Here is a 22,022-nt window from a genome sequence, read left to right as displayed (position 1 = left end):
GACAACAGCCGGCAGGCATACCGACACAGCAGTACGTCGCGCCGGTAGGTCAATGGTAATTCGGCAGCTTCAGCATAAAGACTCTCGACAGGACTAGTGTAGAAGGCTCGGTCGCAAGACGTAACCCTCGATGGTGGATGGAGTTAAGACGGCGTAAGAGGGATGGCCGAGCAGACGAATAGACGAAGCTCCCATAATTCAGCTTCGATCGGACTATGAACTGATACAAGCGAAGCAGGACAGTGCGATCCGCTCCCCAAGATGAACCACTAAGAACTCTGAGGACATTAAGGGAACGTGTACAACAGGCCGCCAAATAAGAGACATGCGGAGACCAACACAGTTTCCTGTCCAACGTGAGCCCTAGAAACTTAGTGGTTTCCACGAATGGGAGAACAACAGGACTGAGATGTAAGGATGGCGGAAGGAACGCTTTATATCGCCAAAAGTTGATACAAACCGTCTTCTCTTCAGAGAACCGGAAGCCATATGCCACGCTCCATGAGTATAGGCTGTCTAGACAACGCTGAAGGCAGCGCTCCAGGAGGCATGTTCTCTGGGCACTGCAGTAGATCGCGAAGTCATCGACAAAGAGAGAGCGTGAGACATTAGGTGGAATGCAATCCATAATTGGATTGATCGTGATGGCAAAAAGGGCTACGCTCAAGACGGAGCCCCGAGGCACTCCGTTCTCCTGGAGGAAGACGTCGGACAATACGGAGCCCACACGTACCCTAAACTTTCGATCCGTTAAAAAGGAATCAATAAAAAGGGGCAGGCGACTGCATAGGCCCCACCTGTGCATAGTGCGGAGGATACCTCCTCTCCAACAGGTATCATAAACCTTCTCCAAATCGAAGAACACAGCTACCGTTTGGCGCTTTCACAAAAAGTTGTTCATGATGAATGTCGACAAGGTCACAAGGTGGTCAACAGCGGAGCGGCGGCGACGAAAGCCGCATTGGACATTGGTAAGTAGCCGTCGAGATTCAAGAATCCAAACTAACCGAGCATGAACCATGCGCTGCATCACCTTACAGACACAGCTTGTAAGAGAAATGGGGCGGTAACTAGAAGGAAGGTGTCTATCCTTCCCAGGTTTGGGTACAGGAACAACGACGGCGTCACGCCAACGCATGGGGACCTGACCTTCGGTCCAGACGTGATTGTAGGTACGAAGAAGGAAGCTTTTGCCCGCCGGAGAAAGGTGTACCAGCATCTGAACGTGAATGGCATCTGGCCCCGGAGCAGAGGACCAGGACAGTGCAAGAGCACGTTCGAGTTCCCGCATAGTAAAGGGGGCATTATAAGTTTCCAGATTCAGCGAGTGGAAGGAAGGTCGCCGAGCCTCTTCTGCCTCTTTCCTGGGAAGGAAGGCAGGGTGGTAATGGGCGGAGCTTGAAATCTCCGCGAAAAACCGGCCGAAGGCGTTGGAGACAGCCACAGGATCAACGAGGACCTCATTACCTGAGGTCAGGCCAGGTACCGAGGAGTGGGCCTTAATGCCCGACAACCGGCGCAGGCCACCCCATACGACAGAAGAGGGAGTAAAAATGTTAAAGGAGCTGGTGAAAGAGGCCCAACAAGCTTTTTTGCTGTCTTTGATGACTCTACGGCATTGCGCTCAGAGTCGTTTGTATCCAATACAATTCGCCAACGTAGGATGGCGGCGAAAGGTGCGTAAAGCACGTCGTCGAGAACGGATAGCGTCTCTACAAGCCTCGTTCCACCAGGGGATGGAAACGCGACGTGAAGAAGAGGTAGTACGAGGAATGGAACGTTCGGCAGCATTGATGATAACAGCCGTGAGGTATTCGACCTGACTGTCACAACTGAGAAAATCGTGGTCCGGAAAGGTCGCCAGGGAGGAGTAAAGTCCCCAGTCAGCTTTTGGTATGTTCCAGCTCGAATGACGTGGGGATGGGGTGTGGTGCAGGAGACGAACGACACAGGGGAAGTGGTCGCTCGAATAGGTGTCAGAAAGGACATACCACTCGAACCGACGGGCAAGAGTGGTAGAACAGATCGAGAGGTCCAAGTGGGAGTAGTAATGAGTAGAGTCCGAGAGGAAAGTCGGGGCGCCAGTATTGAGGCAGACAAGATTGAGATGGTTGAAGACATCCGCCAAGAGTGAGCCTCTTTGACAGGATGCAGGAGAGCCCCAAAGGGGATGATGGGCATTGAAGTCGCCAAACAATAAAAACGGCGGGGGAAGCTGAACAATCAGGTGCATCATGTCAGCCCGACTAACAGCGGATGACGACGGAATGTAGATGGTACAAACTGAAAAAGTAAAAGCAGAAAGAGTAATACGGAAAGCTATTGCTTGGAGTGGGGTGGTCAATGGGATGGGATGGTAACAGACATCGTCCCGAACGAGCAACATGACCCCATCATGAGCTGGGATACCGTCCACAGGGGTGAGGTCATACCGCTCCAAGGTATAGTGGGTAAAGGCAATACGGTCAGTCGGGCGCAACTTGGTTTCCTGGAGACCAAGGACGAGCGGACAGTGCAGGCGGAGGAGCAGTTGTAATTCCTCCCGATTAGATCGAATACCTCTTATGTTCCAATGTAACAAGGCCACCGCTAGTCAAAAAAGAGGGGGAACGAGATGGGGAAGAGCTGGTCACCTTGACGGACGTGGAGGGCCAGGTTTCGAGGAAACAACGCTACAACCGGCGGGAGGCGGATCCTGTTCCATCGAGTCGTCGCCAGCTGCGGCCGCTGTCCCTGGTGGTGTAGGAGGGGCAGCAACATTTGCCGACGAGAGGCCAGCTGAGCGCCTGGCAGCAGAGCGTCCCGGCGAAACTGAGGACGGCCGGGAGCAGCGACTCACAGATGGAGCGTCAGACGAAACGAGCCGGGGTGAGGAGGGGGATAGAGACTTCTTCTTGGAGGCCTTCTTGGAAGTCCGAGGAGGCACAGGGATGGTGGGCTGGACCCGAAGAAGGTCCTCACGCGTGGGGTCCGTTTTGGAACGCCGGACCTCGGAAGCTGGGGTCCGGAACGTTTCCCCGATGGACGCCTGAGAAGAGGATCGCTTCTCAGGCGGCGGGGAGGGAGGAGGAGGAGGAAGGGTGGCCTCTGGGGCAGAGGGGGCGGGGTCCATGGGGGAGGAGGATTTGGAAGGGAGGGATTTGTGACGCGGAGGCAGAGACCCCGGATGGGGGGAGGAGGTGGAGGGGGGACAGGATAGGGGTGAGGATACCGTGGAAGGAGTGGACACAACTGAGGCAAACGAAGTGGTCAAAGGCACGGGATGGAGGCGGTCATACTTCTTCCTGGCCTCAGAATAAGAGAGACGATCCAAAGTTTTGAGTTCTTGTATCTTCTTCTCCTTCTGATATACGGGGCAGTCTGAGGATCTAGGCGAGTGGATGCCAGGACAATTAACGCACCGAGGTGGTGGGGTGCATGTATGTTCCTCACGAAGAGGACGTCCACAATCGCCACAAAGGGGCTCAGCCTCACACCGTGACGACATGTGCCCAAAGCGCAAACACCGAAAACAGCGCATAGGAGGCGGGACGTAAGGTCGCACGTCGCACCGGTAGCACATCACCTTTACCTTCTCCGGGAGAACGTCCCCCTCGAAGGCGAGGATAAAGGCCCTGGTGTCGATGCGATGGTCTTTGGGGCTGCGCTGGACTCGCCGGACGAAATGCACACCTCGGCGCTCCAGGTTGGCCCCGAGCTCCTCATCAGATTGCAGCAGAAGGTCCCGATGAAAAATAACCCCCTGCGTCCTATTTAGTGCCAGATGCGGAACAATGGACACTGGGATGACCCCTAGGCAGTCGCACGCCTGGAGCGCCGCAGACTGTGTGGCGGAGGTGGTCTTTATAAGAACGGACCCTGAACGCATCTTACTGAGAGCCTCGATTTCCCCGAAGATGTCCTCAATGTGCTGAACAAAGAACATGGGCTTGGAGGTGGCGAACATCCCCCCATCGGTTCGAGAACAGACCAAATAGCGGGGGAAGTACTTCGCCCCAAGCCGGGGGCCTGTCCCTCCTCCCAGGGAGTGGCCAAGGGGGAAAGGACAGGAGAACCAGAACTAGAGACAGTACCTTTCCTTTTGAAAGACTCGGCCACAGAGCGACCTGATACGTGTTGACATTTCATCTGCAAAACGTCTGCCCCGATACCACCCACTCCAACCAGGGGCTTTCCCCACGGGCGCCACCAGCCTCAGCAAGGGCCACCTGGCAGGATGACCATTGCCGGGAGTCCCGATGCCCCAAGGAGACGGGCATCTACTCTTTGGCCGACGTGGGGAGGGTGCAGCTCAGGTATCGGCAGTACGATCCCTGTGTTGTCAGGGGGCTACAACCTAGAGGGTACATGATGACTCCACCACAACGGGCTGGCTACCGTGCTGGATTTCTGGAGCCATGGAAAGTCCATCATGATCGTAGGTGCAGATGGGGACGCACTATGGGCGTAACTTGTACAACCCATCAGGCGTTTAGGCCCAATTTGAGGAATAGTGGGTATGGTTACAACGTCGGTACAATGCTGAGTGCCAAGGTCTTAGTGCACTGAGGACCAGTGGTACACCACGTAAGGCGTCCTTCCCAAAAGGCTCGTACTTCTGTAGAATTTTGAAAAATAGAGGTCAAACCCCAAGGGGGACCATCACATGGAAGGCCGAAACGGTTGAAACTCCTTTTAGTCGCCTCTTACGACAGGCAGGAATACCTCGGGCCTATTCTTACCCCGGACCCGCAGGGGGTGGTAGATCACAGGGTTTCCGACTAGCCTACAACTTGCGAGCGATTGGGTAAGGCACTTTTTGCTTCAACTGGATCATCTCCTAGACAGCCCGCTCATCAAGATACACAGGGAAATCGCGGGAGGAAGCGGCGCCGTGGTCGCCACTGCAGTTGATGCAGCGGGGTGAAGGAGGCGAACAATCGCCCGCATGAGCATCCCTACCACAGGTTACACATTTGACTTTGTATCGACAGGACTCTCGAGTGTGGTTGTGGTGATGACAGTGGTAGCAGCGCATCTAGTTTGAAATATACAGTCTGACCGTGATAACTTCATAATCTGCTTTGATCTTTGACGGAAGAACCACTATATCAAAAGTGAGAAAGAGTGAGTGTGAGCATTCAGGATGCATCTACGTTTTTCATCCTCCAACGGGCTGCTATAAGACCCTGATCAGAGAGGTACGTTCGGATTTCTACCTCGGTCAGACCACTGAGCAGCCCAATATAAGTAACACCACAGGAAGAATTCAGCCTTCGACGGATCTCGACACGAATGTGACAGCTATGGAGGACCGAAGCTGCAAGCAGTTACTGTGTTTGAAAATCAGAAGTAGTCTCCAAAAGCGAAGTGCTATTGCATGAACGAGAGCAGGATTTCACAAAGCCAGCAATGCATCAACACCTTTCTGAATAACAAACGTTTTACTGTAGTGGTGGACTGATTGTCCTCAGTAAGGTAAACCACGAGGAATTGTGGGGCAGCTGGGAGGGTGTTTGAATTCTTAGCCTTATTCCGTTTATGTTTCGTAGCCGCTGACTGTGAAGACGATTGGTTCATTGCGAGAAAATCCCCAGATTGCCAGCATGAAAGGGGCGCGCCCGCCTTACGTGATTGTTCACGCCTCAGTTCACGCCTAACACCAGACAGAGGGATCAATCGGCAGTTTGGGAAGGTAGTAGCTCATGCAATCACCCTTCCTGTGCCTGGCCTGTGCCTGCCGCCCCGGGGCTGGGAATTATGAGTTACCCAGTCACCTGTCACGCGTCAGACGCGTCGGCCGGCCTTCAGGAGCGCACAGGGAGGAAGAAGAAAAAGACTAACTTCAATAGCTGAAGCGGAGAAAGGATAGGAGATGGTGAACGAAGAAAGAAAAAAGGAACGATAAACAGTGGAGATTATTCTGATGCCGGCCGCGGTGACCGAGCGGTTCTAGGCGCTTCAGTCCGGAACCACGCGACTGCTACTGTCGCAGGTTCGAATCCTGCCTCGGGCATGGAGGTGTGTCATGTCCTTAGGTTAGTTAGGTTTAAGTAGTTCTAAGTTCTAGGGGACTGATGACCTCAGACGTAAAGTCCCATAGCGCTCAGAGCCATTTTTTTTTTTTTTTAAATCACGCAACACCCAGTCCCCCGCCGGGAGTCGAACCCGGGCCCCCTTGCGTGGTAGGTGGTAACGCTACCGCTGCGCTACGGAGGCGGACACAATACCGCATAAAAAATACTGGCACTGCTTTTCCTACAACTGTTTCTTCGGGGAGACATTTGAGGATCTTACTGACCACAGGTGTACCTAAAATTCACGAGGGGCAGTTCATAGAGACTCGTACCGCCTGTGGACTAGCATGATCCTTAGTAAAAATGGCAACACGATACTATCGCTCGAGAGGTAATACATGAAAACGTAGCCCGTCCGCAAATTTCCAGTATGCCGTTGGAGTTTCCTCTGTTGCTACCAGCCGTCACCTGAAGTCATACCCGATGCAGCGATGACGCCACGAATAATTCAAGTGCGTCTCTCCAAAAAACTGAAAGAATGGGGCGTCTCACCATGTCGCTTCCATCGTTGCCGACGATGGTCAAGCGCGAAAGTGCAGGACCGCGATTCATAGCTGCGAAACGATTCATCAGCTGTCCACGCTTGCAGATCACGACACCACATCAAACGCAGCCGTTTATTTTGTGGTGTTAACGCTAGCGTACGAATGGGACGTTAAGCCCCAAGCCCGGTTGCTATTAGTCTCTTTGAGGCGTAATAAAATCATCAGATACACCTACAAGAAGCGCGCTTAATCAAGCGATGTGATATCACTGAACTGAACTTGTTCAGGTCATAGGATCAGCAGTAACTGCTCAGTTCATCGGAGAGGCTGAGCCAACTGGTCAAAATCGCTCACACTAAATGCTGAACTATACCAGAAAATAAAGGCGAGCGAGAAAGAGATTCTGTCAAACGATGCTATGACGGCAAGAGAACGTTCAAATTTAGCTGCGCGATAGCATGGATGAATCGGCGATTCTTATGCAGTCGTACTTTAGAACTATCACCGAAAGCGGACGCCACCCCTGGACAGTTTTACGAGCTGAATCCCTGAAAATGAGGTTGTGCTTCGAAATGTACACTGTTGTAAGATAGGCAGTAGCTGTAGAGGCGTTCCACGAACAATCTGGAAACATCAAAATACACAACACATTACCATGCCTTATACGGTGTAGGAAACCCGTTGGCAATCCAAACAGCTTCCAGTCGTCTCGGAATGGATAAATAAAGGTATTTGTTTATTCAAGCTATTCAACCAATGATGACTATTCCTTGACCTGGTTTGTAAATGACTTTACTATATGCAGAGTTTTATCCTAGTGACAGAAACACCAATTCTCTTTCTATGAGCTCTTATTACTCATTCTCTTCATAGGTTTATGCTTACATATCTGAAATCAAAGTATGAGAAAGGGTATGGAAGGATAATAGTACTTACGACACCTTGAGAGACGTTCATTTCCACCAGGTGTACTCTAAAGAAATCCTCAGTTCTACACTTTAAGGTACTGGAAGCGGTATTTTGACTTACTATACACACGTTACATGAGGAGAAAGTTTGAGAAATATGTATTCAGCTTCCTCACACATAGACAAATTTTTACGGAAAGTTTACACATGTCTACACTTTTCACCTACGAATGTTCTCTGGTTTTTCTGTGATTAGGCACTTAGACTGCAACACAGGTTCTCGGAAGCAAACCAGCGCTAAGCGTACATGTACTGACATATTATGTGTTTTCTATTTCGTTTATTGTAATTTCATTGCCATTTGGCGTGTGATCTTTTGTGATTCGTGAAAACCTATTGTGTTCAGTAACAACACGAGTACAGATTTTGCTTGCAGTTTATTTGGTATAAAGGTTTCGAGTTAATTTCTCTTGCATTTAAAGTAACATTTAATCTTATCTTTTTTGTGAATGGCATGAAAACAATTTATTTTGTGTGCAATAGGAATTTTGCAATATTTGATTTTGTTACAACTGTAGCTTCTTACACACAAGCTGTATCGGTGTTGCCTTCTGTCGGCACCTCTGTCAACTCTGGAACTGCAATTATTGTAAAATTGGTGCTCCAGTTAAAGGAGCGTATGGATAAGTATAACAGATTATTGAAAAAGACGGAAGAAATGGTGAATAGGTCACTAAGATAGAAGAGTACCGCTCGGAAAGAAAATACCAAGAATCAAAAAGAAATGATTATGTCAGAGAGAGAAAAGATGGGTACTATTCCGAACAAAACTGACTAATTTACTACCAATGCGACACATTTGCCTAACAATACAGACAAAAAATCTGACGACACTTTACTTCGAAAATAGTAGAATACAAAGTTTCGAATCAATGTAATGTTCATCAGACGCGAATCCACCGACAACAGAAACACGAAGTAAATATTAGCCCAAATTATCCGAAATGAGCTTTAGTGTAACAAATCCGCCCAATGACCAATTACAACAACTACCTAAAGAAAACAATATAATATCTTGTACCATTACAATTCATGGAGAACAACAAATGGAACATCTTGCTGTCCCAACCTGCGAAGAACAGGATCAAACGCTGTCATTTCCAGTAAAAGAAACTGCAACTCAGATAACATTTTTCTAGTTTGCTCTTCACACACAAAGTTACTTAAAGCTTCGAAACAGCATACAGATGATCATTAAAGAGTAATTTACACGAAATGAAAGAAAATGCAAGTGCTATGATTTGTATTCATGGCATATATGTGATATTTCGCGAGAACGGAATATCGAAGTTTCGTGGATGGAAAGGGCTACAGTTACGATTACAAACATTTTCATAAATACTACTACTTTTCCGTACAAAAATGCACTTATACCCAAGACAGAACAGTCCGTGGGCTGTTATATTGTATATTTGAGCAAATAATTCCGACAGAAGTGACAAACTAAATTACATGTATTTTTCTACGTTTAAACATAAAAAGGGGATCCATTATACTTTTTTGGATATATCGATTAATGAACGATGCCTACCCGAGCTGGATGTTAACTATTTTGCAGTTTCTTGGTACACCTGTCTTTTCCTATATCCTTTTTAGCTGACAAGTGCAAGGAATTTTCTTCTACTGTCGTTGAAAGGAATATTAATGAATCGTGAACTAGGATTAAGAATGTATCATATCGGATACAGAGTACATTCCGATACTGACAAACTGGAAACTTCTACTACCGGTACACGTATTTCGTAACGGTAACAAATTTTACGCTGTGCAAAAATGTTAAAATAAAAAAAATACCCTCTTCTCATCAATATTTCACCCCGTTAGGAAACGATGTAAAGAAACAAGTGGCATTTCATTTAATTTCGACCGCAGCACATACGTAAAAATAATGACAGGAATTCACAATAGAACATGGGCTTGCAATTCCGGCATAAAACAATGCCTCACGTTACACAGAATATACCGTTCCTACAACACTAGTAATTTATTCACTTTAATATCTAGGACATCTTATTGATTGACCTGAGCACAACGTTAAACTGCCCACCTTCCATAAAAATACGAATTGTAGTTTCGGTAAAACTTTCTTCTCAGTACCAAAATTTTCGGATGTGAAACACAGATTGGAGAACCAAGTATATAACTTTGAACAACATCTTTTTTTACACAGAGAAGCACCAGTCATGATTTATAAAAATGAAAGATTTAGTACCATTTATAAAGAGATATACAGATTGAGATTATAGTTGCGTTGTCCAAATGGTAAGTCAGTTTTGCAAATATTAGTGGTATTGATGAATTACAAGTATATGGAGGATTTTCTACCAATTAAAGGAATAATTACAAATTATTAAGGCAAGATTGCATCATTTGATGGAAATTATCTGTGTCCGAAGTAATGTGTATTTTATTGCAGATTTTCTCTTTATAATCAGTTGTGCTGTAATGAAGGTTTGTGGGCTCAATAGGGATTTTTGTTAATTGTGACAGTGAAACATTTCTCGTGTAAAGATTGATTAATGAAACAGGGCAGGGAGTATTTACTACTGATTATTTACGAGGTATGAGGATACTATGAGATACGAATTTATTATGATGATACAGTCGAGATAAATATATTGGAGGTATTAGTGATTACTGATTATGATAATTATGAGGATAATATGAGAAGATGCAATGGTTAGGAATTGTGACGTATTATGAGGGTTCAGCAGTTAATGATTAGGGCATGTGATCGGGACCCTGTTTTTTGTTGTTGTTGATTTTTCTTTGCATGGATATATTTCATCAGCTTGAATGTAGTAGAAGGAAGGTGATGAACAGTTATATGGTTAGGACAACAGATTTCGGAAATCGTAATGAACACCAGTATGATAAATGGCAACACAATAATTATTTCTCTTTTATGTGAAGTTTCTTGGGCCTTTAGGTACAACTGGTATGCCATACATTTCTGACATATTTGATCTTTATGGTGTTTTGTGATAATTTTTTTTATTTTGCTGCGTATGACATACGAGAGCATTATCCTGTTGAAGTATGTACCTTTTCTTTTTGTAACTAACTACACATATTCTTGTCTTCAAGTCAGATTATGTCGATGCAGGGTGAACTTTAATAAAACCGACAAACTTCAGGGACTGACTCCTGGCTGGAAATGGAAGAAAAATGGTCCCGAAACAAGTGTCGTCCGGAAAATGACGATGTACGTGCAACGACAACAAATCGTTCCCAAACACACTACACATCTGCATCACATCCAAGTCACAACCGATGTTCAAAGTGGCCTCCATGGGATATAACGCTCGCGGTTGTCATGCAGGATGCACATAATCGTACTTCGGCTTATACCATGTTTGGAGGCTACTTGCGTAGTGCTTGCAGTAGCGTTTCCCTCAACCTGTGGAACACGGACGTCCAAATCTGGTGTACGCACAGTCGGCTGCCTCCCCGCACTTTCGTCTATCTGAGAGAACCCATGATAACACAAATTCCCAAGAAGGACTTGAAAAGTTGTATGATGTGGATGGTGTCTGTGAGTGTACTGTTTTGATATAGCCTTGCTGCCTCTCGACCAATTCCACCTGCTTGGCCGTACACAAACACCATCTCGGCTTGTTCCCGACATGAGTACCGAATTAGTTTGCTGCTTACAGTACGCTGCGTCAATCTCTCGGCCTGCGACACGCAAGGAACACACGGCACTGGTCAGGGGAATTTCATTCGTCAGCGCCATCTAGCGTGGCAACGACGCATTTCCGGGCACTTATTCGTAAGACCTTTTTGCTCCATATCCAGTTAGGAATCGTCCCTAACTGTTTCTCAGCTTTATTAGTGTTAATCCTGTAGATTAAAATGAATTTGATTACTATGCAATAGCCCAAATTTATGAGACAATTGCACAGAGGATGCACCGTTGAATTGACAAGTTTTTATGACGACCCTAGGCAGAGAATCAAACCATGAATGAGAAGACCTGGCTCAGGTAGGTATTTTGAAATGTTTATAATTTTGTTGCACAATATGATTGTTGAAATTAACTATTGACTTAAGTAAACTCGTATTACACAGCTCCTGGTGCACCAACGTACCTGTACTCCAGACACGAAAAACAGCATGATGAGCAAGAGGTAATACACTTATTTCAGGGCAGACATCACCTTGCATTTTTGAGCAGACAGCGGGATTGTCAGGTGTCGTGCTTGCAAGCAGATTAATTCTCAGCGAACAGTGTTGTTAATTTCAAACATTTATTTTCTTCGGAGTAGAGCAGTAATTTATTTTTGTGGGTATCCCAAGTCTACCATTGCACTTAATATCAAGTAACGTTCGTAATGCACTGAGTTTTAGTTACGCAGTTTTCTCTGAGGATAGTTTCTTTTGGCGTCTAACTAGATTCTTTTTTTTATTATTATTTCCAATTTTGCATTTCATGAAACTTAAAGTTTTATTTCACGACACTGTTCACATGCGCAGCACAAGGCCAATCAACAGTCAGTTGTGATCATCAGCACAGCCGGACGTGGTGACCGAGCGGTTCTAGGCGCTCAGTCCGGAACCGCGAGACTGCTACGGTCGCAGGTTCGAATCCTGCCTCGGGCATGGGTGTGTGTGATGTCCTTAGGTTAGTTAGCTTTAAGTAGTTCTAGGGGACTGATGACCTCAGATGTTAAGTCCCATAGTGCTCAGAGCCATTTTTTTGTGCTCGCCAGTTTAACGCGATACCGGAAGTACACATTACATGAGAAGAAAGTTTATGAAATCTTTGTATTTCGTTCTCTCACACATACGCAATTTCCTTACAGAAAGCTTACACAAGTTACATTTGAGGAGAAAACCTCCCATAATTCCCCACCCCTACCGTCTCCACACTCACTCACTCACTCACTCCCACCTTCCCTCCCTCTTTATTGAAGACTCGAATGTACTCAATTTTGTTCGAAGATTTAGGTCTTAAAAATATGTATTCTCAACAGATTCTGCAGAATTTGACAGAAGCCAAAAGGAGGCTCGTTTGAATTAGTGTAAGGAAATGTTCAAAAGAATTTTATTCATGTAAACTTCGTATCCAACTTCGTGACAGGAGACGAAACTTTGATATATTCGTACGAGCTGGAATGTAAAGGGAGTCAACTGTTTGGGTGTTCAAAGATACACCAAAACCAACTAAAGTGTTACATTCATTCATGAAGCGGATGGGTCTTTGTTTACACCAAGCGTATTATGACTATTGCTTCGCACGATATATAAGAATCGTTACCGATGAATTGTCTAGAATAATTTTTTTTTCCACAGTTCATCAATGAACTCAGCAAATACAAGCAGACCGTATAATTATTCACTGTAACAATACCAGCTGCCACAGTACGCCAAACCATCTATTTGAGGGTAAAACCATCGAGTCAGCCTCTCATTCTGTTTGCGCCCTTACGCCAAACAAATTATGTGAACATCGGTTTTAACCACGTCAACAAGTTGTCGATTCCTTTAAAAACCTTTTTTTTAGGTACTAGAATCAGAGTGGAATGCAAAATGATTCCAAGACAGGTTCGAACGCATGAAAAATGTAAAAGTTTTAAAGGCCAATGTTCTGGGAAACTAACTAGGAAAACTCACTTATTTCGATTAAGTGACGGGCCTTTCAGACATATTATTACCTTAGTCAGTCTCAGCACATGAGATAGAGGTAAGGGTACTCTTCGGAAGAAAGTCACAACAACCACGAATGAAGGTCAGACTAACAAAACTTCTCGTTAACCTGTTTAATAATATGCATACGTTAAATTTCCATACGAAAGAAATCACCAAGCGAGTAACTGTCGTCGTCTGACGCCACACAACGAGCGCTGAAGGGCCTATGGAGTACACCATTCCTTCAGTTCTTGTGCGTCCGTAAATCTGCATAGATGTGCCAGTACAGAATGTCACAGAAGAGAGAAAAAACTCTAACAAATCTCATTTTTTGTCTGCACAATGGCTCAAATGGTTTCTTAGTAAATTCTGTTGCTACATACAGATTTCTGGAACGCAGGAGCTTGCTGTCTCAAAAGCAAACTCCGGCTTCTTCACACTATATATCTAAATTCTCCGAAATAGGCCTGCCTCTTGTTTACTGAATAAGTATGTACATACGAAGCACCCAATCACAGGAGATTGTGAGTTGAAACTTGCAGGTAAAGATTTTATCCTCTCAAAGTAGTTACTAAATTCAGTTAAGGCAATATATAGTGGGTAAATATCTACAGCCACTGCAACTTAACCAAATACAGCGTGCTTAAGTGGGGGGGGGGGGGGGGGGGGGACAGAAAATATTTGACTACAGAATCAATGATAAACCGCTAGAAGCGTTTTGAATCGATAAATATTGACAATTATCAGAAGTGACATAAAAAGGAATGATCACATAACGTCACTAATAGTGCAAAGCTCCATACAAATAACGCAAATAGTTTTCTTGCTTATGGTGTCACCTAATATTCCAAAATTGCCATCACTGGATAAAACCGAAGTTTCGGCCACGATTACAGTGGCCTGGGCAGGCCAAGAGAATTTTCTCTGGGAAATATGGTGCAGCATACTGTAAAATAGCTGTCACTCTATAAAATTTAAGTTTCGGACCCGGTTACAGCGACACAGAAATGGCTACTTAACCGTAGCCGAAACGTTTGTTTTATCGAGCGAGTTATTTTTGCAGTATGACGCTACATCATTCCCAGAAAACTAACAGATTCTGAGCGCAGAAGCATGCGGAATTTCAACAACTTCATACAAATCTTATCAAATTCTGTTAAATTAGCTTCCCTTCGAATGAGTTACCTTCGAGAAGTTTCCTCCGACCTACTGTTAGGTGTTTTTCACTGTTCTCGATTTCTAAACTGATGAAAAATATTAAATTTAAGGATACCCTATGTATACACGTCGTCCTAATTTATTCACCGACTTGAGAGCGTTGTAGAAATTCCTACAAGCTTCAGGGGGACGGGGTCAGGGGACTCAAACGAAGGTGTTGCGGATCACGGAAGGGCTGTCATAAAATGCGAGAACATCTCTTCACCGATGAGCTGATATAATCTGGTTTATTCATATCGTGTATTGGCCAAAAATTCCAGATTATAATTATGACAATCGCAGAACTGTATTTTTAATCTTATTTTACTTACTCATGCCCTTGAAATTAAATGGTAAAGGGTATGTACTGTTATATCATACACTAACATACACCTACTATGCGATTAGTGTAGAGAATGAAGTGCGTATACACACTTTCAACTACTCATTCATCAAAACAGATCGTAGATTTAGAAATCTTCCATGTTTACCGTTACATTTACTCATAAAAATAGTCTCCGTTCCATATCGCCGTATTATCTGAAGCCTACTTTCATTTGTTAACCGGTACACCATGATGAGGCAGAGTTCTCGAGCGGCGTGTAGCTGCTGCTAAGAGCCGCAGTAAAATATTCATCACCTAAATATGCCTCTTGAATGGGAGCCATCTTCGATTATCCGATTGAACACTAGTGGTCTGAATTAAATTCCAGACTTTCTGCAGTGTCCTAAGGAGCTGAGGAGCGATGGTATAAAATGCTGTCTAAGAATGCGTGCGTTGGATGACGACACTTTACATTAATGTATTCACAGTGGTGGTTGTTGAGCTCTGTGCCTGTGAACTGACTTACGTGAGGAAATATAGCAAATCACCAACTTTTTAAGAAGTTTTTTGATGCCAAGATGAGTTTCGAGGTTTTCATTAAGTATTTTTAATTGGCGTAATAACATTTGTATTTTCTTGATATTGGATTCCATTAGAAAATTTATGCACCACGACCACACAACAAGTACTGGAAGTAAGGGAAACTCCAGCAATGGTCGCGTACATTTGAAATCATTTTATTATTACTGCTTATCGATTTTAATGACAATAATCAACTCCAGTGCTAAAGTACAACAAAAACACACAAAGTCATACCTAAACAATCTATTCACAAACGTTTGTTATTCTCCATTCCAAACGTACACGTATGTGTGTGTGCACTGATCGCTTAGGATTGACTGTGTGTTATTTTATTTTACCACTGAAGATGATCACTCCGTGATTGAAATCGATATGCAGTAATAAAGGTTTCAAATTTATACGACCACTGCTCGTGTTTTCCTTGTTTGTAATATTTGTACTTTCGTCGATAAAAATGTTGTATTGAAGATATAAATGTTTTAAACCAACATAAGATGGAAGTGAAAACCGAAACACGTCACTGCTTACACAATACTGTATATGGAAAATAAAATAATCGTATGGCATTTATTGGCCGGGATATCCCCTTCGGGGTTCGGCCACAGTATTGCAACTCTTTTTAGTTGACGTCACTTCGGCGACTTGCGTGTCAATGACGATGAAAATCGGCGGCCGCTGTGGCCGAGCGGTTCTAGACGCTTCAGTATAGAACCGCGCGACCGCTACGGTCGCAGGTTCGAATCCTGCCTCGGGCATGGATGTGTGTGATGTCCTTAGGTTAGTTAGGTTTAAGTAGTTCTAGGGGACTGATGACCTCAGATGTTAAGTTCCATAGCGCTCAGAGCCATTTTTTATGATAAATCACACAATGCCCAGTCCCCTGCCGGGAATCGTACCCGGCCCCCCTGGCGTGGTAGACGGTAACGCTACCACTGCACTACGGAGGCGGACACAATACTGCAGAACAAATAGCTAATTGATTTGTTTATTCAAGCTATTCAATCAATGGTGACTATCTACTCATTGACCTGGTTTGAAAATGACTTTAATATATGCCGAGTTTTATCCTGGTGACAAACACCAATTCTCTTTCTATGAGCTCTTATTGGTCATTCTCTTAATAGGTTTATGCTTACAGATGTGAAACCAAAGTATGGGAAAGGGTATGGAAGGATAATAGTACTTGACACTTTGAGAGACATTCGTTTCCACCCGGTGTACTCTTAAGAAATCCTCAGTTCGACACTAAGATACTGGAAGCGGTATTTTGACTTACTCTACCATGCAAACACTTAAATATATTTAACTTTTCATACTAAGGCCTAGAAAGTGAAATTAAATTACTACTGAATATATATTACATCTTGTGTTTACTGTGTAACTTCATACTGCTGTGATTGTGCGTATGTAATTTCTGTGCAGAGAAACTGCTCTGAATACAGCCTGGTCACACCCAGTGTTTGCTGAAATTAATGGCTTTAGCCCTTATCGGAGCGGGTAGATCAGTAGCCAGAATACATTACATAATGTTACCTAATATACAGAAATTTAATTCGAATCTCATACTGTGGTAATTATATGTCGCTAATAAGACAATTATAAACAAAGTAAATGCAATAGCTGCACATTGTCAACTCATTCCTCCTTCGCGGAAAACATGGGACTGAGAAAGCATTGGTGGAACGTGCATAAAACTATTATTTACGCTCTGTTTACACAACACTCCGGAATACCCTTCAGTAAAGATTGTGACATGAATATCGTACGTAGTGTCAAAGTCATGCGGAATTCAGCCCTGTGCAATAAATCATAATAAAATGAATAATATCTTACAGTATTCTGACCGTGCAGTGTTGGCACAGAATTATTACCACAAATATTTTATACCGTACACGTTACGCCTTCGTACATCGATTTCCCGTCGGCCTATGTTCAGCAAAGTAACTCGAGCTAGGCAGTGAGGTACTTAACACACGGGACTCTTATCTGGGAGGACAGAGGTTCAGGTCCCCGGCCATTTATAGGTTTTCCACGATTTCCCTAAATCGCTTGGGAAAACTCCGGGATATTTACTTTGAAAGAGCACTGCTGATTTCTTCGACCTTGTGCTACGTTTCCAGTGACCTAATCGTCGACGGGGCGTTAAAGCTTTATCTTCTTTTCTTCAGTTCATTTCTATTAAACAAAATTTAAGTTTTTGAGGGCTCGAAGTAATGCGTATTTTATTGTTAACACAAAATCTCAAATTTCGAACTGTCATTTTACTTGTAACTGCTGATGTAACTTAACATGTAAATTTTTGTATCAGATTTAATAAAATATAACGATAAAGATTACAGTTTCCAACATCCCCATTGAATTTTACATACTCGCTGAAAAAATTTCAAACGTACGCCTTCAGTCGACTGTGACTAGATCTTGTGCATTCATATGCCCGTTGTCACTTCGACGGGCAGTGAAAACCTTATTGCAACCAATGAAACATCATCAACTGTCTCTGGGTAACTCATATTTTCATTCGGTTATCGAAGCTACTGCAGTTGTGCCGACGGCTAACTAAACAAGAAAGTAGTGATGAACTCACCTCGTCATCAGTCATGGCGCCCGCGTCCAAGCAGAGAAAGCTCCACCGTGCCGGTGAAATGAAATGAAATGTCGTGTGGCTAGGGCCTCCCGTCGGGTAGACCGTTCGCCTGGTTAGGTCCCTGTTGATTCTGAGGTAGTTCCGGGGTGCCTTGCGCTCCGTCAGCGCCTCCCTCGTCTGCTTTTGTTTGCAGTGGCTCTGCTAACAGGACAAGGAAGCGAAATGCGAGACGTGGGCTATCGCTCCTACCAAGAGTTTAGTTGCTGACAATAGCAGCGCATGCTTCCGATTACAGCCGTGTATCTCCCGTGGGGACCCCGTTCCAGTTCCGTGGATGCGATAACTTTGCGGAAAGTCGCTAACGTTTCTCCAGCTATATTCCTTGGATTTTCCTCTGTGCCAGAGGTTGATAACGAAAATTGCGGAGGCAAGTATTACGGACCCTACATGCGCACCAGCTTATCGACCGACCGACCAATTTCATGGCAGCCTACATACGTCCCGACCGACTGCACTCAGCGATTACAGTTCCACCCTGTTGGTGCAATTTCTTTATCTTAAGTTTATTGCTTATGTTCTACGAGGTCCCGCTTGGCGTTACACAAAGAAGGACGGGGGATTACTTCGTGGTTTTAGAGGTAACAAGGCCAAAAAAGCCGAGAGAAAGCTGTAGTCAAAAAAGTAGTTAAGCAAGGAATGTAATTTACCCACGTTCTGCACTTAAGCTGCTGGGAATCGATGATTTTGGTAACTATCTAAGAATGGATGAAAGATACATTTCGGAACTGCTGAACGTCATCAAACAATCCTTAATGAAAAAGAATACCGATATGAGAGAGACTAAGCTGTGAGGAGGCCTGTTACCTGCATCACGATTTATAACCAGTGGCGGAGCCGGCCGCTGTAACCGAGTGGTTCTAGGCGCTACAGTCCGGAAACGCGCTGCTGCTACGGTCGCAGGTTCGAATCCTGCCTTGGGCATGGATGTTTGTGATGCCCTTAGGTTAGTTAAGTTCAAGTAGTTCTAAGTCTAGGGGACTGATGACCTCAGATGTTAAGTCCCATAGGGCTTGGAGCCAGTGGCGGAAGATAAGACGACCACGAATTCAGTGCTGTTGTATCTCCGCAATTATTAACTGAAATGATTCATGAAACTTGCAACGTGACTTCTAGTTGACAGAGGAAACACATCACGGTGATGCAAAGTAAATAAAACGAAAGACGTTCGTGTGGACATTATTAATTTATTTCTGTACGTAGCATAGAAGATGACCTTTAAGTTTAAGGAAGTTCTTTCAAATTCAAAGAAGAAAGACTGCACACGGTGCTGGTGCACATCTTCTACTCGTAGTAAATACAATAGGTACATAACAAATGAAGCATTTAGCAACTGTTAAAACTTTAAGAAGTATCCTACACTCTTCTCTTCATAGGAGAGAATTTGGAGATAGACTGGACTTTTTTTGAGCACTTATACCAATGAAGCAAGTGTATTTAACGAATTAACGTCTATTAAATGTCGATACTTCTATTTTTAGATTTCATTTCCGAAAAGTACCGCAAATAAAACTAAGAAACAAAAACAGAGGAGATCGACGGATTTTCATTGTCTCTCTGTGCCACACAAAACCTTTAGAATTCGTTGAAAAAACGAAACAAGTGCTTCATTTCTTCTACCTATATTGCTATACTGCTCGCACGACGAGTCCCACAGACATCTGCAGTCTTTGAATTGCTCCAGGATCTCAGGCCTTTAAAGTTTCGTCCACCGCACATCCTGCAGTGTACCATATTTTGCGAACTATAAGACCCACGTTTTAATTCGAAAAAATACCACCAAAATTCAAGTGCTTCTTATACTCGAAATTAATATACACTACTGGCCACTAAAATTGCTACATCTCAAAGATGACGTGCTACAGACGAGAAATTTAGCCAACAGGAAAAAGATGCTATGATATGCAAATGATTAATTTTTCAGAGAATTCACACAAGGTTGGCGCCGGTGGCGACACCTACAACGTGCTGACATGAGGAAAGTTTCCAACCAATTTCTCATACACAAACAGCAGTTGACCGGCGTTGCCTGGTGAAACGTTGTTGTAATGCCTCGTGTAAGGAGGAGAAATGCGTACCATCACGTTTCCGACTTTGATAAATGTCGGATTGTAGCCTATCGCGATTGAGGTTTATCGTATCGAGACATTGCTGCTCGCATTGGTCGAGATCCAATGACTGTTAGCAGAATATGGAATCGGTGGGTTCAGGAGGGTAATACGGAACGCCGTGCTGGATCAAAACGGCCTCGTGTCACTAGCAGTGGAGATGACAGGCATCTTCTCCGCATGACTGTAACGGATCGTGCAGCCACGTCTCGATCCCTGAGTCAACAGATGGGGATGTTTGCAAGACAACGCTCATCTGCACGAACAGTTCGACAGCGTTTATAGCAGCATGGACTATCAGCTCGGAGACCATGGCTGCGGTTACCCTTGACGCTGCATCACAGACAGGAGCGCCTGCGATGGTGTACTCAACGACGAACATGGGTGCACGAATGGCAAAACGTCATTTTTTCGGATGAATCCAGGTTCTGTTTACAGCATCATGATGGTCACATCCGTGTTTGGCGACATCGCGGAGAACGCTCATTGGAAGCGTGTATTCGTCATCGCCATACTGGCGTATCAACCGGCGTGATGGTATTGGGTGCCATTGGTTACACGTCTCCATTTGTTCTTGGCGTAGCAATTTTAATGGCCAGTAGTGTAAAAATGTACAGTATTTGACTTTAACATTCCTGTCAGTCTTAAAAAGGCCCTATTTTCGATGCCGCGGGAAACCTGTCTCTGGCAACGATGGATTCAACTGGCAGCAACAGTGCACCGATGCGATGAACATGAGTTGCAGAGATTCTCAAGTTTGCTAATACTGTCTTCCTCCCGCCTCGTCATCACAAACCCAATATTTTTGTTAGTAGCTAGTTTCGTAATGGAAAAAAATAAAAGTTATTCATATGATGTGTACTATAACTGAAAGTAATAGCATATACAGAAGAACATGGAAACAGAGAAGCTAAACATCATTCGGCCCTCCATCAACAGAAAAAATACATTGATAATCGGCGGGCTAGTAAAGAAAAACTGAAAAAAATGAGGAAGACTAAATGTACAAATAGAGGACTGAATGCAAAATGGCCAAAACTAGATGACGTATTGAAATGGATTCACGGACACCGTCAAAACGGCGTTGGAATTAAAACAAAACTGATTTAAATACACGCTCGTAAGCTAGCACTGCAGTAGAACTTAACATACTTCAAGGGTGGAGGTGGTTAGCGCTACAGGTTTATGAAGCGTCATGGACTTAGCATGCCAGGTGGCCGGTGTCGCCGAGCGGTTCTAGTCGCTACAGTCTGGAACCGCGCGACCGCTACGGTCGCCTCGAGCATGGATGTGTGTGATGTCCTTAGGTTAGTTAAGTTTAAGTAGTTCTAAGTTCTAGGGGACTGATGACCTCAGCAGTTAAGTCCCGTAGTGCTCAGAGCCATTTGAACTTAGCATGCGAACCAAAGCCACAATATCTCAGAAAATGCCACAAGAGTATGAAGAGAAAATATTATCATTCCATCGCTTTATTATTCAACATCGAAAGAAAACCAATGTAGAACTAAGCCAAACAGCGAATATGGACGAAACTCCTTTGTCATTTAATGTGACGAGTAACAAAACTGTTGCCATGAAAGGTGCTAAAACTGTAACTATGAAAACAAGTGGACATGAAAAAATGCACTACACAGTTGTCCTTTCATGTTATTCTGACGGTACTAAACTTATTACAGTGATCACTTTCAAGCGTAAAACAATGCCAAAACCTTCTGAAATACCGCCAGGTGCTGTTGTTCACATTAATGACAGGGGTTGGATGGGCAAGGCTGGTATGAAATTATGGATTAACAGAGTGTGGGAGAGAAGGAAGGTTGCTTTATTGAAGGAGAGTTCTCTTCTTCTGCTAGATCAGCTTAGTAGTCGTTCGAAAAACTCTGTGAAAGAGAAACTGAGACAGGGAAATACAGAGCTTACTGTTATTCCGGGAAGACTTACTTCACAATTGCAACCTTTTGATGTCTCGATAAATAATCCATTTAAAGTGTATATGAGAGAGGAATGGAATAGATGGATGATGGATGAAACC

The 22,022-nt window shown here is 44.3% G+C and overlaps 1 protein-coding gene across 2 annotated transcripts in view; it reads right to left on the bottom strand.

Moving 5' to 3' along the window:
- LOC126475320 (solute carrier family 22 member 7-like) overlaps positions 1-17,995 on the bottom strand; it is a 185,736-nt gene extending 167,741 nt beyond the window's left edge. For both annotated transcript variants that reach the window (XM_050103103.1, XM_050103104.1), the window contains exon 1: positions 17,829-17,995. In XM_050103103.1, the coding sequence (XP_049959060.1) occupies positions 17,829-17,843 (15 nt within the window). In that variant the 5' untranslated portion in view covers positions 17,844-17,995. The remainder of the gene's footprint in view (positions 1-17,828) is intronic.
- Positions 17,996-22,022: the final 4,027 nt, after the last annotated feature.

Source organism: Schistocerca serialis, chromosome 4 (assembly GCF_023864345.2).
Source record: "Schistocerca serialis cubense isolate TAMUIC-IGC-003099 chromosome 4, iqSchSeri2.2, whole genome shotgun sequence".
NCBI lineage: Eukaryota > Metazoa > Arthropoda > Insecta > Orthoptera > Acrididae > Schistocerca > Schistocerca serialis.
Note: the sequence above shows the minus strand (reverse complement) of the source record. Positions and strands in the feature narration are given on the sequence as shown.